The 27,259-nt window shown below is 39.3% G+C and overlaps 1 protein-coding gene across 1 annotated transcript; it reads right to left on the bottom strand.

The window, feature by feature from the left end:
* Nucleotides 1–1,365: 1,365 nt before the first annotated feature.
* actr2b (actin related protein 2b) lies at nt 1,366–27,259 on the bottom strand. Its single transcript, XM_062995944.1, has 9 exons — nt 27,156–27,259; nt 21,588–21,698; nt 13,927–14,142; nt 11,575–11,647; nt 11,307–11,443; nt 10,940–11,089; nt 4,032–4,177; nt 3,137–3,269; nt 1,366–1,676 (listed from the first exon to the last, which is right to left on the bottom strand). Exons 1-9 carry the CDS (start codon nt 27,201–27,203, stop codon nt 1,506–1,508), a joined length of 1,185 nt encoding a protein of 394 aa, XP_062852014.1. The 5' UTR covers nt 27,204–27,259; the 3' UTR covers nt 1,366–1,505.

Here is a 27,259-nt window from a genome sequence, read left to right as displayed (position 1 = left end):
TCAGGACCCCCACAGAGCAGGTATTATTTGGGTGGTGGGTCATTCAGAGCACTGCAGAGACACTGACATGGTGGTGGTGTGTTAGTGTGTGTTGTGCTGGTATGAGTGGATCAGACACAGCAGCGCTGCTGGAGTTTTTAAACACCTCACTGTCACTGCTGGACTGAGAATAGTCCACCAACCAAAAATATATCCAGCCAACAGCGCCCCGTGGGCAGTGTCCTGTGTCCACTGATAAAAGGTTTAGAAGATGACCAACTCAAACAGCAGCAATAAATGAGCGATCGTCTCTGACTTTACATCTACAAGGTGGACCAACTAGGTAGGAGTGTCTAACAGAGTGGACAGTGAGTGGACACGGTGTTTAAAAACTCCAGCAGCGCTGCTGTGTCTGATCCACTCATACCAGCACAACACACACTAACACACCACCACCATGTCGTTGTCACTGTAGTGCTGAGAATCATCCACCACCCAAATAATACCTGCTCTGTGGTGGTCCTGACCATTAAAGAACAGCATGAAAGGAGGCTAACAAAGCATGCAGAGAAACAGATGGACTATAGTCAGTAATTGTAGAACTACAAAGTGCTTCTATATGGTAAGTGGAGCTGATAAAATGGACAGTGAGTGTAGAAACAAGGAGGTGGTTTTAATGTTATGGCTGATCAGTATATACACACACACAATTCTGACTGATGACTGATTTGAATCATTAACAGTATATTATTTCGTTTAGGTTGCCGCTGATATTTCCTCATTCAGACAAGTATAATCTGAGCCAAGTCTTCATGAATTAAAACAACCACCTCGAGAACTATTTTATTCCTTAAATCAAGAATATTGTGGCAATAAGTTAATCTGCAGCACTTTCTTTTGCCAGCTGCTTGCAATTGTTTCTACCAGAGCGGTGTCCACATACCCAAATGTTACATACTGCAGCTTTAAACAGTTGTTCGTTTTTACCCGGTGTTGCTTTAGCCTTAATATAAATGAAAGACAACATAAAGCATTTAAATCTGCACTAGGCTGACATGACAATGCGATAAGAGATGTCATAAGAAGCATTTTCAACTTCACAATCCATTCCAATTATTAGACGGTTATTACTACAGTGTTTGGAAGAATCCACACTTCATGGCAATACTGTAAAACTTCTAGTCCTGTGCAAGGTAAACACTGATATAAGCTGAAATGACGACTTGTGACATCTCTAATGACAACTTTTCGCTACTGCTGCATCAGGATAATAACCAAGAGCCAAAGAAAATAGATGTCAAACCCTCATCCACCCTCCACTCCCTCCCCAGTACCCAGAACACGCCTAAACCAAATCCCCCCCCCCCCCCCCCCCCCCCAAGCCCCTTGTCATCTTCTTCCCTTGATTCAGTGGCATTAGAAGCAGAATACAGGAGGTTGGAGGCATAGCGACACAGATGGACAGATGCTTTGGATATCCTATATGTGGGAACACTGGAGACGAGGCAGAGAGTTTGGAAGACAGTTTATCTGACAGTGACACCGAGCTTCTCAAGTACACGCACACCCTTCTCCTGATACTCTTCCCGCGTCAGCCAGAAGTTGTCCTTGTCCTTCATGATGTCAGCCAGCACAGCTCCACCCAGGAACACCATGTGCTTGCGCCGTGGGGGATCCTCAATGCGGATCTTGAATTTCTGTAGGGTATCATGTGAACATGTTGTGAGTATAATGCAGGACAAACACTCTCTTGCTGTTTCTAGCTATGGCAACCAGAGAAAATTGGGGAATAATGCATTACATAATTAATGTACTCATTTAGGGACTTTCTTTGCCACTGTTGCCCTTGGCTTGCACATTATGGATTTTAGACCTGGAATTTGTTATTTTGAGACAATGTCCATTATAAAAATCACTATACTATTAAATTTGACTTGACATTAATGTTTTACGTGCACATCATTGTTCATCATTTAGTATTTATAGCTTTAGTACTAGGACAACTATTGCCTAGTGCACAATATTAAATATAATAATGTGATTCAAGACCCAATTTTTTACCTCAACAACAAATTAGGAAGGGGGCGGGGTGCAAAATGAGAGCCCAGATCACATAAAAGAACACCTTCATTTGGTGCATGCGACCCTGATTGGATAAGCGGTTAAGAAAGTGAGTGAGTGATTCAAATTATTCTCCACGCCACCCAAGAAGGATCTCTGGTTCCTCTCAAGGTTTCTTCCTGTAATTTTAAGGGAGTTTTTCTTTGCCACGGTCGCCCTCAGCTTGCCCAAATAAGGTTTTTGGTCTGTCAGTACTGGATTCTGTAAAGTTGCTTTGAGACAATGTCCACTGTAAAAAGCACTATACAAATAAATTTGACTTGACTTGACAAATACAATGAAACCTGCGTCGGCTCACTGAGGCCCCCTAGTGGGCTGATGCCCCCAGGTTGAGAACCACTGCCTTAGACCATGCAGGCACTCTTACTCTTACTCTGTGTCAGTGATCTGTACAAGTGAAACATCACTAGCTTCATCTTGACACTCCTGAACTAATAACAAGTAATAAATATATTATAAGGTGAGTGGTGCAGGGATTGTGAAATTCCAAATTAATGCATAGGGAGAACATCAAACTTTTTGGATAATGGGTCCCTTTTCTTTTATGTTATAAACACAGCTTGTAAAGCACAGTTTCAAAAGGCATCCAAAGAAGTAGCATGAATGTGAAGGTTGGTTTTCTTTGAATACAGCCTTGGCGACACAAATAAATATTGTGCTTAACCATATCAGGCAATCTGTCCATAACTATAACCTTTAAAATAAAGGACTGACTAGTGGGCACAAAGCTGTCTTAAAATGCCTTTTTAGGCCAATGGCCAATGTCTACAAGAGACTTTGTCTAGCCAGGCAGTGTGTGTAAAGCCCTGGCGTCTGTTCTGTACTAGCCAGTTTAAACAGCTTTGCCAAAGCAGCACCAAATGATCACTTGGTTTTACCTGTTAAACATGTAATAATTTTACAGCGCTGCCACACAAATAGCAGGAAAAAATTATTCAGTGTTGCAACTGGACACAAAACATAAATTAATTTTAAGATGGAGAAGGATTTGTGATTACAGATCAAGCCCTTGCCATTTTGAATTAATCATACTCACTGAGAGCTTGTCCACATCGCCCTTAAGCACCCGCTCTAGATAAAGCTGCTTGAGTTCTCTTTCCAGCCGAGAGGGCAGGCCAGGGTACATGGTAGAACCTCCAGAGAGAACAATGTGTTTGTAGAACTCAGACCTGGGGAAGAAAGAGAATGTAACTATATAACAAAAATGAAAACACAAAGCGTTTTAAGGTTCTCCGTGTTGGGAAGGACTAAAAATTAACCTGAAATAAATGACAAGTGTACTGGGTTCAAAATTCAAGAAAATGTAGAGCATAAGCTGAGCTTACTTTAATACCCTCGTGTAAACATAGTAATTAAACTGGATATACACTCACCAGGAACTTAGAAACACCTGAATATGTGATTATCCATATAGTTTATCAGTCGGTAATATGGCAGAATTGCAATGCATGACATAATACAGACGAACACTTAAAAAGAGTCAGACAATCATACTTAAAGAGCGAGAAAGCCAGGCATTTAGTATGATGCTCTTTGGAATATTGTGAAACCATGAAGGGATAACATTGATTTGTGGACCTGTGGAGTCCATGCCAGCTGAAGTGTATTTCATGGCAGCTAAAGAAGGGCATACAAAATACTAAGAAATTCTAACATCTATGTAATAGTAAAAAAGTATGTTTTACTCACACAAATTGTTGTGCTAACTATAATATTTGTAATAAAATATACTAAATAAAAAAAATTCCAATTGTGACCCAAATTCAGGGAAATGTACCTCCTTCCTTTTGTTGGTGACAGAGAGCTGACTTGACTGAAGTAAAGCTACATGTCTAGAGTATCTTTCACCTGATTAACAAACTTAAGAAGCTCACCAGCAGACATTGCTAAATCAAAAGTTTGGGTGCAGTGTGTACACAGACATCTCTCACCTGGTGTCGATGTCTGCTGCATGAATGGTATTGAAGAGCAGCTCAGCTACACCGACTCCTTCTACATTAATCAGGTGGGGCTGGAACAGAGCTTCAGGTGCTTCAAATCTCTCTCCACCGACCTTTATCACTCTGCCATCAGGAAGCTAAATATAAAAATATAAAAAAGCAATCCCATATTATGACAGTCGGCAGGTCACCACTGAACTAATGTACAATTGCAGAGAAAAATGTAGAGTGGAGCAAAAGCACAAAACATTTTTTATTCAAATTAGATGACCCAATATGTTTTTGGTTACTGATCCAAACTGAACGCTTCAGGTGTTCCCACAGCAAGTCAAGACTCAACATTTTGGAGTGTCCTGAATGGCTAACTAGGCTTTGGTTTGGATTTTTGAATAGTGGTTAATTTATACCGATGAGCCATAACGTTAAAACCACCTCCTTGTTTCTACACTCACTGTCCATTTTATCAGCTCCACTTACCATATAGAAGCAACTTTGTAATTCTACAATTACTGACTGTAGTCCATCTGTTTCCCTGCATGCTTTGTTAGCCCCCTTTCATGCTGTTCTTCAATGGTCAGGACTCTCCAAGAATTACTACAGGGTTGGTATTATTTGTATGGTGGTGGATCACTCAGCACTGCAGTGACACTGACATGGTGGTGGTGTGTTAGTGTGTGTTACTAGAGTTTTTAAACACCTCACTGTCCCTGCTGGACTGAGAATAGTCCACCAACCAAAAACATCCAGCCAACAGCGCCCCATGGGCAGCGTCTTGTGACCACTGATGAAGGTCTAGAAGATGAACTCAAACAGCAGCAATAGATAAGCGATCGTCTCTGACTTTACATCTACAAGGTGGACCAACTAGGTAAGAGTGTCTAATAAGAGTGGACAGTGAGTGGACACAGTATTTAAAAACTCCAGCAGCGCTGCTGTGTCTGATCCACTCATACCAGCACAACACCACCACCATGTCAGTGTCACTGCAGTGCTGAGAATGATCCACCACCTGAATAATACCTACTCTGTGGGGGTCCTGATCATTGAAGAACAGAGTGAAAGCTGGATAAAAAAGTATGCAGAGAAACAAATGGACAACAGTCAGTAATTGTAGAACTACAAGTGCTTCTATATGGTAAGTGGAGCTAATAAAATGGACAGTGAGTGTAGAAACAAGGAGATAGTTTTAATGTTATGGCTGATTAGTGTAGACACTTACTGTATCTACGTACATGTTCACCTTTTTAACTGATGGATCAGGGTAGAGGTAAGAGACAAAGTCTTTTGGGCTACAGTCAGTGATCATATACCTAGAAATTGTATCTGTATGATTGGTGTAGCTCATAAAATGATTTAATAATAATAATAAAAAATAATTGTATGTATTATGTCTGTATGAAAACATTCTGATCAAATTAAACCAAAATCCTACACCACACTGATCCCAAGATTATTGAAATTGTTGTTATTCTATATTGTCCAGTTTAAGTCTCTGAAATGAAAAACTCAGGGAGCAATGCATTGTTGTTTTTGCTGTTGGCTAACCAGCCTGCTTATTTTGCTAATGTAAACAAATGCTGTGTCCCAAATCACAAAGTTCATACTGTCTAAATAATAGTAACAGAATTAGTAGTGCAATCATTTTTACATACTTTTTATTACAGCCTAATGTGGTTTGGGACAAGGTCAAAACTGCTGATCTTCTGGTTTATGACAAACACCTCTGTTGCTTTGAATAAGAACACATATCAATACATCAATACTGTCCAATAATCACAGTGTTTGGATATGGATAAACCAACAACAAAAACTTAAATCAACGCTCCCTTTTGACTGGTCAGTTGGAAAACAGGAGTGGATCCAAGAGACCAGTGGTAATGAGAGTATGTCGGAGGTTGCGTAGGCACATAAAGCACCCATTGAAGGGTGTCCAGATGTGGAAACACCCAGTGGCTCAGCTGCGGAAGGAACTGTGCTGGAACTAATGTCACGTGCTAGTTAGGCAAGTCTCAAGCTACACTGGCCTTCTTGTTTTACCACTTAACATTATTTTTCCTTCATTTTTTTATTCCCTTACTCCTCTATATATGAAAGCACATTGGAAATAAAAGCAAAACCTTCAGCGGAAAATTCTACCACCTTACTTACAGAGTACAGGTAATAAGAGGAACTGGTGGTCAGCAACCTCTGGCCTTAAAAGAAACCCACATCTAACCTGCTGATGCTGCACTACTGAGCATATGCTTCAGAAAATCAAAGCCAATCAGATTACACTATCAGAAACTATGAACCAAATAATCAAAGCTGGGATTTCCTTCAGAAGAGATTCAGAACAAACCTTATTGTCTTAAAAGTTGGGACATTTTATGAAAAGCAATAGAATGACTAAATAATCTAGCCATTGGGAGTGCACTTGTCTGGTCCTGAGCCTGGAGAAAATGTGTAGGGCTGCAACAAGAAGGGCATCTGGCATAAAACTGTGCCAAATCAGATACTGTATACCAAAAGAAGAAAAGGAAGCTAAGGACACTAATGGTTGCAGTTTTGCAAGTGAAATATTTGCCCATTTAGCTACTTAACAATTGGTGGTCAAAGTTGTCTGATGCGTCATATATTTTTAATAGGAGACAGATCTGAATTGCAGGCAAGCCAGTCAAGCATACACACTCTGTGTCTATGATACCACTCTGTTGTAGCATGTGCAGAATGAGGTCTGGCGTTGTCTTGCTGAAATAACCATAGACTTTCCATCAAAAGCCGTTACTCCCCTCCAAAAGTATTGGAACATTTTCAGCATTTAGCAGACGCTTTTATCCAAAGCAACTTACACAATGAGCAATTGAGGGTTAAGGGCCTTGCTCAGGGACCCAACAGTGGCAACTTGGTGGTGGCAAGGCTTGAACCGGCAACCTTCTGTTTACTAGTCCAGTACCTTAACCACTGAGCTATCACTGGCCCTGGAGCTATCACTGAGCTATCACTGGAACAGTGAGGCCAATCCCTTTATTTTTGCTGTAGACTGAAAACATTTGGGTTTGACATTAAAAGAAGAATATGAGACAAAAGATCAACATTTCAGCTTTTATTTCCAGGTATTTACATCTGGATCTGATACACACCTCAGAAAATAGCACCTTTTGTATGAACCCACCCATTTTTTTTGTAAGCAAAAGTATTGGAACAGATAAACTTAAAATAGGTTAAAGTGAATAAGACTTAATATTTAGTTGCAAATCCTTTGCTTGCAATAACTGCATCAAGCCTGTGACCAATTGACATCACTAAACTTTTGCATTCTTCTTTTGTGATGTTTTTCCAGGCTTTTACAGCAGCCTCTTTCAATTGGTGTTTGTTTTGGGGGGTTACTCCCTTCAGTCTCCTCTTTATCAGGTAAAATGCATGTTGCATCTTTCTTTAAATTGACAGACAAAATGTTTCTGTAGACTTCTGAGTTCATTGTACTGCTGCCATCATACGTGACATCATCAATGAAAATTAATGAGCCCGTCCCAGAAGAAGCCATGCAAGCCCAAGCCATGACATTACCTCCACTGTGTTTCACAGATGAGCTTGTATGTTTGTGATCATGAGCAGATCCTTTCTTTCTCCAAACTTTAGCCTTTCCATCACATTGGTAAAGGTTAATCTTTGTCTCATCAGTCCATAAAACTTTGTCCCACAATTTCTGAGGCTTGTCTCTGTACTGCTTGGCAAATTCCAGCCTGGCCTTCCTATTCTTCTTGCTAATTAGTGGTTTGCATCTTCTGGTGAAGCCTCTGTACTTTTGTTCATGAAGTCTTCTGCGAACAGTAGATTGTTATACCTTCACTCCTGCCCTAACAGTTGTTTTAGGGTCTTTCTTTACAGCACGCACAATGTTTCTGTCATCAACTACTGTTGTTTTCCTTGGTCTACCTGTTCGACATCTGTTACTTAGTACACCAGTGACGACTTTCTTCTTCAGGACATTCCAAACGGTTGTACTGGCTATGGCCAATATTTGTGCAATGGCTCTGATTGATTTTCCAACTTCTCTCAGCTTCACAATTGCTTGTTTTTCACCCATAGACAGCTCTCTGGTTTTCATGTTGGTTACTCCTCTAATTCAGAGCGTAGACATTCAGCGCTATTTATTGTTAGAATAATCAATGTAACAGGACACACCTGGGCAACAAAACACACCTGACAGTCACATGTTCCAATACTTTTGCTCACAAGAAAAATGGGTGGGTTCAGACAAAAGGTGCTATCTTCTGAAGTGTGTATCAGATCCAGATGTAAATACCTGGAAATAAAAGCTGAAATGTTGATCTTTTGTCTCATATTCTTATTTTAATGTCAAACCCAAATGTTTTCAGTCTACAGCAAAAATAAAGGGATTGGCCTCACTGTTCCAATACTTTTGGAGGGGAGTGTATTCCCGTACTCTTTTCACAACATTATTATGGTAGATGGTAAAAGACCTGAATTATTTGCATCAAGAAATTTTCTTTCTGAACAGATTAACTGTTCTTTTTCAAGTTTAGCTTAACGCAATGAGACAATAAATTTTTTTCCCCCAATTTTCTCCCTAATCTAGTCGTATCCAATTACCCTGATTGCGTTACGCTTCACCTCTACCAATAGAGTCAGCGTGTAATTCCTCGACTTTGCGCAGGCACCATCAATCAGCCAGCAGAGGTCGTAACTGCATGTTGTTCACACACACTACTCTTGTGTGAACAGCAGCCAATCGTTGTTCACGTAGCCTCCCAGCCCAGCCGAAGGGCAGAGCCAAGACTCAAAATGATGTGTTCGAAATCCCAGCTCTTGTGTGCTAGTGTGTTTTACCGCTGCGCCACATGAGAGGCATATAAACAAATTTTGAATCTGATCCCCGCAACACACTTAAAACAATCAGGTTGGTCAGACAAAATATTAAAAGTTAGTTCTTTGTACTTTTGTAAGTTAAATAAAGGTTCAAGTAAATAAAAAAAAAAATCAAATTTTATTGCCTTTTACAAAATGTCCTAATTTTTCTATAAATGAGGTTTATAAAACAACCAACACTAATAAGTGTAGGTGGCTAATACAGCCAAAAATGTATTACAAACAGATATAAATTAAATGAGTAACTGGAGTGCTTAATGTGATAACTATACAAAAATAACATCAATTAATGTGTTTGCTTAGTCATGTAAACTGTCAAACACTTTGATTTCATACAATAAAACAGCTAAAAATGATTCAGTAAAAATAACTGATACTGCAATTCCAGCTTACAGTTTAAAAACAAGTTGGGATATGCTATTTGGTTTACATTTAATGCCAAATGTTTTTGCTTTGTACAGTTAATTACCCAATTTATTTAGTAACATTAATTTAGGATTACCAGTCTACTCTAACAATGAACAGTACTGACAGTCAGTTTGGTATGGCAGTGTTAAGGCATAAATGGTTGGTCTAAATTTTTCCAGTCATACACTTCAATTTTCCAGACACACTGCTCACTACCGTCAGACAGTAATAATCATAATCACCCTGCCATTTTCAGTCATGAACTTTTTGACATTAAAGAAGTCAACAATAATTTTTTTTAACAACTGTGTGTGTGTGTGTGAGAGAGAGAGAGAGAGAGAGACAGAGAGAGTCTGAGGGACAGTAAGTGACCATATCAGATATTGGATATACAGACCCACAAGCACACATCCGACAGTTGAATCTATATTATTATTAATACTATTTTTATTGCTGTTATAATTATTATTATTGTTATTATTATTGATGAGGGAAGTGGTAAAAGTAATAATAACAATGGGAGTATTGCTGTTGTAGTATATTTTATTATTGTTGTTATTACAACCCCAAATCAGAAAAAGTTGGGACAGTATGGAAAATGCTAATAAAATAATTGCAGACAGTTTGAACCCGAGATATTTAATGTTTTATCTGCTCAACTTCACTTCATTTGTTAATATACCTCCATTCCTGCATTTCAGGCCTGCAACACATTCCAAAAAAAGTTGGGACGGGGCAATTTAGGGCTAGTAATGAGATGAAAAAATTAAATAATGATGTGATTCCAATTAGGTGATGTCAACAGGTGATTGTAACCATGGTTTGGTACAAAAGCAGAATCCAAAGTCTTTGATGAGCAAAGATGGCCAGAGGATCTCCAGTTTGTCAACAAATGTGGAAGAAGAGGGTACGGGTACTGGACTGGCCTGCCTGCAGTCCTGACCTGTCGCCAGTAGAGAATGTGTGAATTTTGAAATGAAAAATGTGACAACGATGACCCCACACTGTTGCACATCTTAAGACGTGTTTGCAGGAATGAGACAAAATAAAACCTGCCACAATGTCTTTTCAGTGTGGTGAAAAGGAATAGCAACATTACAAAGTGGTAAATGCTTTACTGTCCCAACTTTTCTTTGGAATGTGTTGCAGGCCTGAAATGCAGGAATGGATGTTTATTAATAAATGAAATGAAGTTGAGCAGAGAAAACATGAAATATCTCAGGTTCATCCTGTCTGCAATCAAATAAAAGTCAAAGAATAAGAAACTGTGTTTTTTTATTATTTGCATTTTCCATGTTGTCCCAACTTTTTCTGATTTGGGTTTGTACTATTAAATTTACATTTTCAGCATTTAGCAGACGCTTTATCCAAAGCGACCTACATTATAGTTACAGTATACAGTCTGAGCAACTGAGGGTTAAGGGCCTTGCTCAAGGACACAACACCAGCAACCTAGCAGTGGTGGGGCTTAAACCAGCAACCTTTGGATTACTAGTTCTGTGCCTTAATCACTAGGCTACAGCTTACTGATGGTGCTAAATGTAAATATTTGTCATGCCAATAAAGCACAATTGAATTGAACTAAATTGAATTGAGAGAGAGAGAGAGATGGTTGTACGAACCGTGTAGGACTCCACCAGAACAGTGGTCTCCAGAGCGAGCTTCTGCTCCTGCTCAATGTTGTAGCCTACATAACACAGCTTCTCCTTCATCATCCTCACTGTCTCAAAATCTGCAGAGTGATTGAAGGCGTATCCTCGCAGCAACAGCAGCTAGAAAAGAGCAACAGTACAATGTGAGGTCAAGTTTAGCTCTGTTTATACAGCCCTCATGAAAAATGATTAAATAACATAAAGGCTAATGACTGTGAAAACATCAAAGTAATTAACTTTAAACAACTAGATAAATTAAACAGCCTTTATTAGAAGGACTGGTAAATCGATATTAGAATTGGAATGCAAGTCCATAAAGCAGGTCAGATGTGATTACCTTTATGAGATACCTAGTGATGTCTCTTCCTGCTATGTCCAGCCTACGAGTTAGATGAGGAAGAGAAAATCCTTCATACACGGGACAGATGTGCGTAACACCATCACCTGAATCTACCACCACTCCCGTCAACAGACCTACAAATAATACATTTAAATATTAATCAGGTTCAAAACAGTCTTACAGCTAATTATGTGTAAATACCAACATTTAATCGTGCATTTATTTGGGCTAAGAAAAGTCGTACCAAAATGTTTCAGTTACGTACCTTGAGCGTATAATGTGAGGACAGCCTGAATGGCGATATAAAGTCCTGAGAACTGATAAGTCTCAAACATGACCTACAAGAGCAAAGAAAACAAAATGGTAGGTTTATTTTCATTCATTGTATGGATTCAGCATATTACTCAACTACAAAACAATAAAAACTTTCATTATAAAATCTTTTAGAAAAATATCTGTGACATTATATTAGGTAACAAAAATGTCTACACATTTCACACTATACACGGTCATATCAGGCATGCTATGAACCGCATTAAGCAAATGGGATACATGGGATACAGTTTTGCCTGAAGTTACAGTTTAGCTAACTAATGACACCCCCAAAGTTACTGAGTCGACTGGACATAAGAAATACCATTCAGGTGTTATTGTCTCCTATTACCCCTAGGTGGAAGCGTCTCATTGCAGTGAAAAAAGCTCAGGGTTACCACTGATTTTCTATCATTGGTGAGTAGTATTGTTATGCACGGTGTGTTTTTATTATGCTTGTTGTATAATTTTATCTTAAATCCTCCCGCCCCCGCCGGTCTGTGAAATTATACCTTATATAAAACCGATCCATGGTGCAAAAAACATTGGGGACCGCTGCGCTAGCCCACTACTGGTCGGTGCCTTTGGCCAGTTGGGCGTCTACACAGGCATGATTGCATATGTCTGAAAGGGGATGGCCAAACAGCCTAGGCTTCAGGAGATGCTTGTCTTGTTGCCGGTTCCAAGCCCATATATTTCCAAGACATCAGAAAGGGCATAGGACATAAAAACTGTGCCACATTCACTTTGGCAATCCCTAAAAAATATGGGAGCAGCCGAAAGAAAAATAATCTCAGCAATAGAACTCAATGAACATTTCTCTTTTGAACCCAGCACTGTTTTTTCATTCATGTGTCTGTCTAGCAGTGCCTCTAAAATTGAGTACACTAAATCAGCTATGTTCAAACCAGTTTATTTGTGATTATTTATTTATATTGTGCTAAACTCGTCCGATTAAACGTGAGCAGATTCATAGGATTTATTTATTCAAATTTTAACGTCATGTTTAGCCCACTTTGTGTTTGACCTGTCATGTCATGAATGGAACCAGTCATGGACAATTTTGTATCTCAGTCACCTCACTTGCATGTCTTTGGACTGTGGGAGAAAACCAGAGCTCCTGGAGGATTGTTTGTTTGTTTATTTGGATTTTACTGTCATGTTTCACACCCTTTGGTTACATCCACGACAGAAACTGTAGTTACTCGTTACACAAGGTTCATCAGCTCACAAGATTATGTCGAACACAGTCATGGACAATTTAGTAACTCCAATTCACCTCACTTGCATGTTTCTGGACTGTGGGAGGAAACTGGAGCACCCGGAGTAAACCCACGCAGATACGGGCAGAATATGCAGAATATGCAAACTCCACACAGAAAGGACCCACCTGGGGATCGAACCCAGGACCTTCTTGCTGTGAGGCAACAGTAATACCCACTTAGCGACTGGAGGAAACCCACACAGAAACCCACACCCACATGGAGAACATGCGAACTCCACACAGAAAGGACCCAAACCGCTACACCTGGGAATCAAACCAAGGACCTTTTTGCTGTGTGATCTGGAGGAAATGAATGGGTGTTAGAATGAAAAAAAAAAAACCCACAATAATAAGTAACACAATTCTCCATCTATCATTGTCCAGGTATTGGTTGTCCTGTTGGAGCTAGTTTGTTTGTTTGTTTGTTTATTTGTTTATTAGGATTTTAACGTCATGTTTCACACTTTAGTTACATCCAAGACAGAAATGGTAGTTACTTGCTACACAAGGTTCATCAGTTCACAAGGTTATATCGAACACAGTTATGGACAATTTTGTATCTCCAATTCACCTTACTTGCATGTTTTTGGATTGTGGGAGGAAACCGGAGCTCCTGGAGGAAACCCACGCAGACACAGGGAGAACATGCAAACTCCACACAGAAAGAACCCGGACCACCCCACATGGGGATCAAACCCAGGACCTTCTTGCTGTGAGGCGACAGTGCTACCCACTCAGCCACCGTGCCGCCCTGTTGGAGCTAGTGACACAGTTGATGTGGCTCAGTCGATACTAAGCCTATGTTTGTAAAAATACTTTACTCTTACATCATATTACACATTTTATTCTCACACACACTTTTACAATATGGACCCGAATGATCCGCTGTGCAGCCCCTAAAAATACAGTAGAAGCCGAGAAAAAGCCCACATACTTATAATATTCGTTCATTATATTCTAATCTCTGTAAGCTCTGAGCTAGTCATGTGAACTGTGTGTCATTCTTTAAAAAATAAGTATATATTTTAAAATGCAATATACCTCAATAATCTTCTCCCTGTTTTTGGTGGGGTTCATGGGGGGCTCGGTGAGGAGGATCTTACAGTTTCTTGGTTCAATGTTGAGTTTCTCCTTGCCGAAGGTGTAGTCCCAGAGGTGCTTCATGTCGTCCCAGTTCCTCACGATACCATTTTCCATCGGGTAGTTTACCTCGAGCATGGAGCGCAGCTCGCTTGCTTCATCACCCACCATCAGGTCCTAAAAGGCCATTAAATGACAATAGCTTTAATTTAGGATTTCAAACTACAAAAAGTTTTAAAAGGCTCTAATGCTGGTCAGGAAGCATCACAGTGCATTCATCCTGCACTTACGGAATGTCTGCATCACAAACCTGCCTGTGTCTTTTCATTTTGGAAGGGTTATATGTTGACCACGATTCCACTGAGATGAAATGGATGAAGACACATTCGCAATAGTTAAACAATACAGCATGCTCAGAGCAAACCCCATGCACTGACCTCTGGTAATCATTTTCACACATACAAACACACATATAACCTTTTAGTTAAGTTTTGCCTTACACACACAGGGCCAGAACAGATCCAGCACATTCGATGCAACACAGCGCAACATTCACCCCATCCTATCCGACAGCCAGGACATGACGGGACCTCCACATTTTATTTTACTGAAGAACTAAAAACAGTGCATAGTGCCAAACTGTCACTAATGTTGATACAGTGTATCACAAAAGTGAGTATACCCCTCACATTTCTGCAGATATTTAAGTTTATCTTTTCATGGGACAACACTGACAAAATGACACTTTGACACAATGAAAAGTAGTCTGTGTGCAGCTTATATAACAGTGTAAATTTATTCTTCCCTCAAAATAACTCAATATACAGCCATTAATGTCTAAACCACCGGCAACAAAAGTGAGTACACCCCTTAGTGAAAGTTCCTGAAGTGTCAATATTTTGTGTGGCCACCATTATTTCCCAGAACTGCCTTAACTCTCCTGGGCATGGAGTTTACCAGAGCTTCACAGGTTGCCACTGGAATGCTTTTCCACTCCTCCATGACGACATCACGGAGCTGGCGGATATTCGAGACTTTGCGCTTCTCCACCTTCCGCTTGAGGATGCCCCAAAGATGTTCTATTGGGTTTAGGTCTGGAGACATGCTTGGCCAGTCCATCACCTTTACCCTCAGCCTCTTCAATAAAGCAGTGGTCGTCTTAGAGGTGTGTTTGGGGTCATTATCATGCTGGAACACTGCCCTGCGACCCAGTTTCCGGAGGGAGGGGATCATGCTCTGCTTCAGTATTTCAGAGTACATATTGGAGTTCATGTGTCCCTCAATGAAATGTAACTCCCCAACACCTACTGCACTCATGCAGCCCCAGATCATGGCATTCCCACCACCATGCTTGACTGTAGGCATGACACACTTATCTTTGTACTCCTCACCTGATTGCCGCCACACATGCTTGAGACCATCTGAACCAAACAAATTAATCTTGGTCTCATCAGACCATAGGACATGGTTCCAGTAATCCATGCCCTTTGTTGACATGTCTTCAGCAAACTGTTTGCAGGCTTTCTTGTGTAGAGACTTCAGAAGAGGCTTCCTTCTGGGGTGACAGCCATGCAGACCAATTTGATGTAGTGTGCGGCGTATGGTCTGAGCACTGACTGGCTGACCCCCCACCTTTTCAATATCTGCAGCAATGCTGACAGCACTCCTGCGCCTATCTTTCAAAGACAGCAGTTGGATGTGACGCTGAGCACGTGCACTCAGCTTCTTTGGACGACCAACGCGAGGTCTGTTCTGAGTGGACCCTGCTCTTTTAAAACGCTGGATGATCTTGGCCACTGTGCTGCAGCTCAGTTTCAGGGTGTTGGCAATCTTCTTGTAGCCTTGGCCATCTTCATGTAGCGCAACAATTCGTCTTTTAAGATCCTCAGAGAGTTCTTTGCCATGAGGTGCCATGTTGGAACTTTCAGTGACCAGTATGAGAGAGTGTGAGAGCTGTACTACTAAATTGAACACACCTGCTCCCTATGCACACCTGAGACCTAGTAACACTAACAAATCACATGACATTTTGGAGGGAAAATGACAAGCAGTGCTCAATTTGGACATTTAGGGGTGTAGTCTCTTAGGGGTGTACTCACTTTTGTTGCCGGTGGTTTAGACATTAATGGCTGTATTTTGAGTTATTTTGAGGGAAGAATAAATTTACACTGTTATATAAGCTGCACACAGACTACTTTTCATTGTGTCAAAGTGTCATTTTGTCAGTGTTGTCCCATGAAAAGATAAACTTAAATATCTGCAGAAATGTGAGGGGTGTACTCACTTTTGTGATACACTGTAGATAATTAGTCTGGATGGTCAGACATACTTCAAGAACCACCAAAACAATGAATTAGAATCTGCTGTACATGCACGGCACTTTACACGGTCAAGCAAGCTTCATATCACTACATTATAATTTAAGTAAGTCACTGCCTTTGCTTTTCCTTCATAGAAGTTATTAGGCTTTACAGTGCCAATTTGACCGCAGGCGAATCTTCAAACAAAACAGTATGTTTCAATCTTTTATTCCATTTTCATCAACCGATCTCTCCTGGTCAGAGTTGTGCCGAGGCCTGCTCGACCAGAAAAAACAGGTGAAGGCAGGTACACCACAGACAGGACGGTACTTCGGTCCAGAACTCATTCAGTCACAGAAAACTATCAGCTGCAGAAATCAATAAAATTCCAATTCTTATGACATAAATGTCCCTTCAATTTTTTATTTTTTTTTACCCCCTTTTCCTCCCACTTTTTAGTGATCCAGTTTCTACCCGTCAATCATCCTCTCACTAATGCTGGTCCACGCTCCTGATTGGGGAGGATGAGGCTGCTCCACGCCCCCTCCGAGACGTGCACAGCAATCGGACATCTTATCACCTACACTTGATGGGCGCAGTGTGGTACGGCACTGTGCGGGGAGGGCCACACCCCCTACCGCACTCCTTCCCCATCTCCGTGCAGGCGCAACCAACCAGCCAGCACAGGTCGTAATCGCACTAGTCTGAGAGAGAGAGACCCCATCCGGCTTTTAGTCCCACCCCTTATCTGAACAACCGGCCAATCGTTGTTCATGTAGCCGCTCAGCCTTCAGCCAGCAAGGCAGAGTTGAGGATTCGATACGACGTATTCGAGATCCAGCTCTGGTTGCAGCGTGTATATTTTTACTGCTGCACCACCTGGTCCCTTCAATTTTTAACTCTATCTATAGTCAGTTATGTTTGCAGACTACAGCAAGCTGTTGCAAAGACTATGTATACAATGTGTTTTATGCACTATTTTCTTAGTGTGCAATACAATTAAAGTGTGGCGCCCAGGTGGTGCAGCGAGATATTCCGCTAACACACCAGTGTTGGGATTCTGAACTCTTCAAGTTTAAATTTCAGCTCTGCTATTGGTTGACTGGGCACCCCCTAGCAGGCACAATTGGTAGTACCTGTGGCAGACAAAATTGGCCTCTAGTCTGCTGGGTAAAAAAAACACCGGACAAAAATGGGTGGAGTCTTTGACACAGTGTAAGGGCGCCTGTACAGAAGTGAAGGAGCACAAAGATAGTGCATGGCTTTCTGTGCACGACTTTAAGAAGGGATTGATAGACTGCGCATGTGTCAGAGGGTTGCACTAAATTGGGAGAAAAAAGGGGGAAATTAATTTAAAAAATAATAAAATAAAATTGACCAGTGCACCTGCTATTCCAAATGGGAATGTAACTGCATAGTGTGTGATCACAATTGTTTGCAGGTGATTACAGTCATGTACTATGTATAACTGACCAAAGTTTTTATTGCTCAATCTTACAAGCAGGTTGAGTGATTACGTTTTTATTTCATCCATGCAGGAGTCCCCTAACACATCTGAAAACCTAAAAACCAACACCTAATGAACACATAATTAAATCAGGTGTACTGTTGCTCTGTTGGAAGTAAGACTTGCAGCAACACTGCACCTTTGCAGGTAAGATTAAACAGCTCGCATAGTAAACATGGCTTTATGTCAAAAGTCTTTTTACGTTCCTTTATCTGGTTCCACCGTCTTTAACAAAACACTATAAGGACTTGGACTTGTACAGTTTGGCACAACAAACACACACCTACTTTTTAAAAGTCAAACAATGTTTATCTACTGTTTGTCCTGTTGCCCACAAGGTAAGATCGGCTTCGTTACACAAACAAAAATTTAACCAATACACTACCAATTCTTAAAACTACACCCTTAAGCAGTATAAAAAAGGTCAAAAACCTATTCGTTTAAGCAATCAGTCCTGGGTTTAAAAGATTTAATATTTAACATTTAATGTAATATTTAAACTACATATTTAATATATTCAAAAAACAAATACATATTTTGTTCATATTTAATCCAAACAATATTTTAGCCTTGTTTCTTTAAGGTTCTTATTCCTTATCTGTTACAAAGCTGTCCCTGAGCATGGTGTACCTGGTTTGTTAGGACTTCAAAATCAGCTTAAATGACTCAGAAAACCTCAGAAATGACTCTTGTTTGTGTTCTACATCCCCACTATGTACTAATTATTAGAGATGCATGAGTACCGATACTGGTATCGGGTATTTGCCCGATACCGCGCTCATTAACTTGTACTCGTACTCGCAAACGAGGCTCCGATACTAAACATCCGATACCGTGTGCCTAGTGCATGTTGCTGCGTTATGCCTAGTTCACACTACACGATTTTTGCCCTGATTTTCGTGGTCAGCGCTAGATTAGCCGGCTCGGGAGCAACTCGGCGTTCGCTCGGCGATCAAAACTCGGCTCTCGATCGCTAAGTGTGAACTGTCCAACAACTCGATCCGACCGGCTCGCCGAGCGCTTGGCGACCGGATCGAGTTTTCTAGCATGTCAGATATCTGATCTGAGATGTGCGACTGGGAATAAGTGCTGTGTCGAACAGCCAATGAGAACGCAGAATACGGTGTGAGGGGAAACGTAGGAGAGGAGTGTAAACAGGTGAGACAGGGGAATAATATAGTTTATATCAGAATACACACACACACGTTTTACAGTATTTCTGACCTGATCGTTCTCTACAAAACATAACAACAAAACACCAACATTGCAAAAATATTTATTAACCTCCAACTCATTAACTCAATTAACTCATTAACTCCATCATTCTAAATAGGTATTGGTATCGGTATCGGCAAGTACAAAAATACATGTACTTGTACTCGGTTGGGAAAAAATTATATTGTATTATATTGATGCATCCCTACTAATTATTAAAAGGATATACATTAAACAGGACATTAAAGTACATTGGATACCTTTAACAGTAGCGTGAACGTGGCTAAGCCCACTGTCCTACATTATACTGACTCTTGTAATACACAACATACTGCTGCATTCATTTTAATAAGTCATGAGCAATGTCTGAGAACAGAAGGAGATCCAGTCTGGCAATGTGTGTTTTGATTACACCCTGCCTTTAGGGGACTTACCTGGCTAGGTTTCTGCATACCACAGCATGTGAACTACCCATTTACGACCTCCACATATTCAAACTTCACAGACAGAAAAAATGGATGCCTGCACTAATACTCATCTTTAGAATGCTTTTTTCTATATATAAAATTCATAACACATACTTTACAGTAATAAAGATCTAATTAAAGGAGCGTGTGTGTGCGCAGCAGTAAAACAGGCTATCACACCAGAGCTGACATCTCAAACTGGTTAGTTAGAATCTCAGCTCTGCTACCAGCAGGCCAGGTGCCCATATGGACAATGATTGGCTCATCCAAGGATGAGAATGCCAGAGGATGGGAATTCCTCATGACTGCTGCAACTACGACCTCTGCTGGATAAAGAATAGCGCTACACAGAGATGGAGATAATGGAGATCAGTGCGTGACTCTTTACGCACAATACAGATCTTCATATGAACCTGCCTTGTGCAGGTGAAAAGCAGTCGACTGCTTTATAGGTGTTGGAGGGAACGTGTGATATTTACAGCTCTCCTCGGTCAGGAGTGGAGGTCTGAAGCGAGTAATTAAATATGACTAGACTGGGAGGAAAATTAGGGAAAAATGCATTAAAAATAAACATCAGTACAATGAACTGCAAAAAGAAATCGTTTGTTTGTATGTATTAAATATGCAAATGTTTTTTTTCAGACATTTAAGTAAGGCTGACTTCTACCAAGTCTATTTCCGAGCATAAAAGAGGAACTTGGGGTCAGAGCATAGGGTGCAGATGATCAACTTCTTGGTTCTTCTTAAGTGACTTAACTGTACCTCGTTGAGCATTAATTCTCTTCAGGTGGAAGTATTTCTATTTATCACGGTTTCTCCCTTACAGATTTGGCAGTTCCTCTGTTGGAAAACCTACTTTTTTCTTAAACCATGATGCTGGCTCAATCTGGCCATTTTTCTGCTGGTCAGAACACTTGTATCTTTTTCTGGGAACTCAGCGTGATAGTGGCACTTTCCGGGCATCATGATGGCCCTTTTTAACCCTAAGCCCTTTTCAACCCAAGCTGGGTGTGAGCTACACGAGTTAGTGGGGTGTCCTGGCTTGTCCTGGCTTGTTCTGGGCTTTCTTTTTTTTCTCTGCTTCCAAAAACATTCAATTTCTTCGCTATGTCTTTTCTATCCACTTTCATGGAAATTGTCTTTCATTTGTTACTTTGTTTCCATTATTTTGGCCATTTAGTTTATTGATAATTACTCTTTTTGTGTGTGGCCACAGTATTGTTCTACCTTGGTCAAATTTCCAGCAAATTTCAGGTGCCTCAGTGGCGAGGCGTGGCCCACCATTACACAAACAGTATGTCATCTCCAGTAAGATTGTCTCTGTTGCCACTTGTCAAACCTTGTTATATAAACTAACGTTGCTTTTATTTAAGCATGGCTGTAGGGTGTGGACTGCATTTGGTTGTGTTAGTATACTGGATTAGTATAGTTAGTACCATAGGAGTAAAGCCTACTACTGACTTGTATTGTCATTCTGAATGCCAAACTAGCTCTAGTAATATTCGATTTTACTAACAGCAATAACTACATGTCTGCTACATTAGACTCTGTGTTACATTATTCTATAAAGCTGCGTTTGATATTTTAAACGGTTGCTATGGTCTTGTTAATGGTTTATTGATGACTAAAATGTTAGACACAGCAGCATAAGCAAAACAAATCAAGAAAAAAAAAACAAATCTGCTATGGGTGAGATGAACTGCAACACAAGCCAATTAATATCAAAATGAGAAGAAAACCAGTTAAGCATCGAGTTTTCTTATCGAGTTTTCTTACTGCATCACACTCATCATCACAGGCAATCATTGCAAAGGCACACACACGTCTGCACTTACCATCTTTTTATTATTCTACTTCAACATGTAAAGAAAAGGAGGAAGAGGGTATAAAGAGGAAGCACTGAGGAGAAAAAGCTGTCTGTAAAGGAGTTCATCCAACTTCACACCATAAATGTGCATAAATGTACCGAACAGTTGGCTGACAGCTAAATACAAAAATTAAGATAAATATGATGAATGGTACACACATGAACACCTAGATAATTAAATTAACAGAGAATAATATAAACTTTAAAAACAAGTACTGTTCATCAAACAGTTTTTTTAAATAAAGATTAGAACGTCTGGAACTCACCTTGATTTCAATGTTTCCAACTTTAGCTGTGGAGCGGATGATGGGCCTGCCCACCAATGCAGGAAAGATGTGCTCTGGAAAGTTGGAACCTGCATAGCCGCACTTTACAAACTAAACATGAAAAGAGAGAGAATGAAGAGAAGATTATAAAAAACATATTCATGCCTACAGACTAGCATATCGTGCAGATGAAAATTAAGCTACTTTTTTTTTTTTGATTTTTTTGTATTTATACCTGCTTTTGGATAAGAGATCTGACCAGAACAACTGGATTAATATCAGTTCAGCTTTGTTTCCCCAATCCCACTGATGTACAAACCCTGTTTCCAGAAAAGTTGGAACAAAGTTGGAGTTTTCACTGATCATCTTCATTGTACTGTGTAAATATTAACACACTGTAAATTGAATGTCTGCAACACCCTAAAAAAAAGGTTGGGACAGGGCAACATAATAGTGAAAAGTTGATAGAATATTGAAGTTACAGGGTTTCGAAACATTCCACAATAAGCAGGTGAATTGGTAACAGAGTGAATTATCACTATAATCAAAAAGAATATTTCTTAACACAAGAACACAAATAATTTAGATCTTTTACCATCTACCGTACATAATATTGTGAAAAGATTCTGGAAATCCAGAGAAATCTCAGTCTGTGTATGGCAAGGCTGGAAACCATTTTTGAATATGCATGATCTTCAAGCGCTCAGATGGCACTGCATGAGAAACCATCATGCTACTGTGGTAAATATATCCACATGGGCTCAGGAGTACTTGTCAATTAACTGTCATAAATGGCACTGCATTAAGAAATGCAAACTGAAACACTGTCAGGGTCTCTGGGCCCAAGCACATCTCAGATGAACTGAAAGGCAGTGGAATCGTGTGCTGTGTTCAGAAGAGCAGATGAGTCCACGGTTCAGTTTGTTTTCAGATAAAAACAGACACAGAGTTTACTGTGCCATAGATAAAAAAGGACCATCCAGACTGAAGCGAAATGTGTAAAAAGTTAATGTTTGTAAAAGTCAATATCTATTATATGGAAGTGCATCAGTGCCTCAGTATGGATGACTTGCATGTATGTGAAGGTACCACATGTTGAGGTGATGTTGAGGTGACGTTGAGGTGTATATTGGGATTTTAGAGAGATGCATCCTGCCATCATCAAGACAATGCTTTTCTCAGTAATTCCATGGTTATTTCAGCAATACGATGCCAGGCCTCATTCTGCACATGCTACAACAGTGTGACCTTGTAGACACAATGTGTGTGTGTCTGACTGGCCTGCCTGCAGTCCAGATCTGTCTCCTATTAAAAATGTATGGTGCATCAAGAATAGGAGAATCAGAAAATAGCAACCACAGACTTGTATCAACCAAGTCTTGTATCAAGCAAAAACAGAGGAAAATTCCACTTGTAAAACTGCAACAGTTAGTGTCCTCAGTTCCTAAACCATTAAAAAGCGTCATTAATAGGAAAGGTGCTGGAATACAGTGGAAACTATGCCTCCGTTCCAACTTTTTTTGAGTGTTTTGCAGGCATCAAATTATAAATGTGTTCATGTTTACAGAAAACATGATCAGTGATCAGTGAAAACATTGTAAATCTTTTCTGTCTACTTTTGTATGTTAAAGATTCAAGAGTATTAACAAATCACAGATTCTATTTACCCTATTTTACAAAATATCCCAACTTTACTGAAAATTGGATTTGTATTTTATGCCACAAATGTTAAGTCACAACACACTGCAGATCTAATACATACTAATACATGAAATAGGATGCACTGTCTTAAAGCCTATTGCTGGAATCATATAAAAAATGCTTAATAAATAGGTGATCCTATTAATCCTGTAAGGTTCAGGTTTTATTTTTCTAATGTCATTAATAAATAAACAAAGTCAAAAGTTTACATGCACTCGATAGAAACAGCAACATCAAAGCAGATCCTGAGATTCTAATGGGGTTTTGCAAATCCATTTTGGTAACTGAATGTTTGCAAAAAACACACTCACAAATTTGAGCTCTTTTGTGGGCTGTCTGAAAAGGGATGATCATAATTGACTACATACAGCTGGCGACTTCTCTGTGTCTATATGAACAGGACTAGCTTAAATGCACCCATACAAAGTATGTGTAACAGTGGTCTCTTGCCAAGATCTGGTAAAAAAAATACACTGTCACCTCATGTATAGAGAAACTTTGTTACCTTTAAGCGTATGGTGCTGTAAAGCTTACATGACTGAACAGTTTGAATCATGTTCCAGCAGTTTGTAATTCATGGCAATTAATTCATAATAATGACCTTGACAAAGTAACCACTGTTCCATGTATTTTTCTTAATATAGGCACATAAAAGTCACCAGATATAGGAAACGTTATAACCACCGCTAAATTAAGAGGTCAGATCATGTGGATACCTATGATGTCAGTGATAAAACAGGCCGGTGATAAGACAAGCTTCCTTACATGGTCATGTAGAGCTTTAGTCGAAAGCTACGCCTACAAAGGACAAAGTAGGCTGTGGCTTTCACAGCTAAAATCACTTCCTCCTGTTAAATGTCTACCTTCCACTTTGGTACTTCCTCTTCAGAAGAGGAAATCGTATTCTACAAGAAGAACCGAGTTTTGCAAACTGTCACCTTATTAGATCTACAGCTGATTTTATGTTTCTACATTTTAGATCTACAGCTGATTTTATACTTTGTTTCCAAATTAGTACTGACAAATGCCTGCTAAAATAAATAAATGAAAAGCTTGTATGAATCATTAACACATCACCTCACTGCAGCTAGCTGCACTTACAGAGACATTTTTAGCACCAACACTGAAAAAGATGCACCTCTATCTGTTGAAATATTTCAACAGGATTGTTCCATGAACTAAACTTGACGTAAATATGGGTCAGCCAATCAGAAACGGTTATAAGTACATATAAGTTGTTAGTACAACACAATTGGTGTCATCATGGATACACAATAGTAATATGGGGTTTAAGACTTCAGTTTGCCAGAGATATGAAAAATATTTACCTAAATGTGGTTTCTAATGACCATATTCATATACTGGGTCATAATCTTCCACAATCCTCATTTTACTAAGTGACTAGTAACCTACACATAAAATCAAAGCAATGATAAGATACTGATGCTACGTTCACGTGCTTGTTACTACAATAAAATATCATTTATACATGTTCATCATGAATCTGGAGCCTATTCAAAAGTACTCTTTGCACAAGGCAGAAAAACACCCTAGACATGTCGGTAATCCATCACTAAGCATCAGACTACACCAGGCAATTCGCAGTTGCCAATCCACCTACTCAGATGTTTTGGGAGGTGGGAGAAAAACGGGGTACCTTGGGGAAAATATATAAATATTTCTGCACAGTACTGTGGCGCCACTAACAGGTCGGTATGCTGAATTCACAAAAATAACAACACTACTACTACTACTACTACTAATAATAATAATAATAATAAGAATAAGAATAACCTGTAGATTATTAAAGAGAATCTATTGTAGAGCATACTTTAATCACCACTTTTGGTACAAAACTTACAGTTTTTAATTATTTAAAATAAATAATGTTGTTGTTTTTTTAACCATTACTGTACATTATATTTTCCTTTATGGCTGGCTGACACTTTTAATTTGCACTTTTGCTGTAGACCTTAGTCTACCTAGACCCTGAGATAAGCACATTTCGGCATCTGGAAAAAAAAGCCCAAAAATTAAAGTATAAGTTTGCTTCAAGTGAGTCAAAATTTAAAATGAGCTATTTTTAAAATCAATTCACTCCCAAATCAAAAATAATTTCAAATTCAGGGCTATTTTTTTATTTTTCTAATACTTTTTCAATTTTACAACAGAAGGCAACAAAACACTGGAATAAGCATATGAAACCAAATGATTCTTTACAAATACAATTACACTACAACTCCTTAATTTCTGTAATCAAGCAGGTAGCTTTTATTGAAAAACTTCATCTAAACAGGTAATCAGTGTCAAGCAAGGGCTAACTGAGGGGTAAGAAGATGTGTGATCACCCTCAGTGTAAAAGCTTTAGTCTAAAAACAAATTTTAACAATAATTTTGACATCAGATAAAAGTAGCAAGACAGATCAATGCACCTGACCAAACCTAACCTTGCTGAAGTATAATCATTACAACAAGAAAGAGTAAGCAAAGTTTGCATTAACAAGCAAGAATTTAACAGAAGGAAATTAATATGATAAACAAGGAAGCTTGGGTAAAAAGAATTAACAAAATGAAATCAATAATTGGTAACAATCTGGTACACCTCATAAATGTCACACCTAAACTCAGTGGTGATTATGGCGAGGGTTATGTTTATTTTTCATTAGAGCAAATCATTTGATTTTCTCAGATATATTCACCTTTCACCCAGTTGTGCAGAATGTAATTAATTACAGGCTACAGTAAAGAAGTAAAACAAACGTCTACATATTATTAATGAGAAATCAAAAACACTAAATCACATTTTTGATATATAAGCCAAATAACACCTTCCAAACTGTTCTTTGCAGAGAAAGCACAGCCCAGTCTTAGTTGCACAATTTGGTCTTGCATTGCAAAGCACTTAAACTGTATAATACATCTACCTATCTGCAAGCAACGTATAAAATGTGTACTTATGCACATCATTTTTTTTTATATAGGACAAAACATGTATAATAATTATTTGGACCTTATGCAAGTCTTAGCTCGCAAACTGGTATGTACAGTCATCGTGATTTCACACACACCTGAAGGAACCTACGGAAGTCATGTTAACCAAGCGGTAAAACAAATACACGCTCATATACGATTATTCACGTGTAATTATTTATTTTTAATTATTTATTTATTCCTTGTTTGCAGACACGGTCTGCAATTCCAAAACAGATCAAACAGTTTTATGTACACTACCACATCAAGTAGTAGTATGTACATTCGGTAGCTGAGTGGCTAAACGAGCTAAATTACATTCCTCTAAATTTAAAGCAACTATTTTGACTCTAACCCCGAATAATAATACTATTATCGTAGTGAAAACCGTTTGCTAGCATATGTATTATTTGGTCTCTATTTTAAATCAAATATCTATTTTTAAAAGTGACAAGAGGAAGCTGTAACTAACGACTAGCGTTGACTCCGTCCCATACTACCATACTAACTAGTATGACAAAACAGCTGTGCAGAGTCGGCGAGGAGGAACATTGGCATACTATGTAGTAGGGTAGTATGCGGTTTGAGGCGGCTATGTGTTAAGGTAGCGTCAGCTAGCTAATGTTGATCAAAATGTAGAGCATGACCAAAAAAGTACCATAAAGGATAAAATTACTACACATTTACAATCACTGCACATAGATAATATATAGCAAATCAAATTTCTGATACTATATTTAGAGTTTTCAGCACATAATGGTTTGCTGTACTGTGACAGCTAGCTAGCTAGCTAGCATTCTCACTTCCTGTCAGCCTCAATTCTTTGATATTAGGCATCTTATTCGGCACTCGCAAATCAACCGCATTCCATGTGAAATGTAAGATCGGTAGACATACCCCTGTTCCGTTGTCACAAACCACCACTTTTCTTCCTTGGCTGTCCATTTTTCTAAACCCAGGAACAGACAGACCCGATGAAGTTTCTCCCGAACAGTGGTTTT

Source organism: Trichomycterus rosablanca, chromosome 5 (assembly GCF_030014385.1).
Source record: "Trichomycterus rosablanca isolate fTriRos1 chromosome 5, fTriRos1.hap1, whole genome shotgun sequence".
Taxonomy (NCBI): domain Eukaryota; kingdom Metazoa; phylum Chordata; class Actinopteri; order Siluriformes; family Trichomycteridae; genus Trichomycterus; species Trichomycterus rosablanca.
The sequence above is the reverse complement of the archived record's forward strand: the minus strand, read 5'-3'. Positions and strand labels throughout refer to the sequence as shown.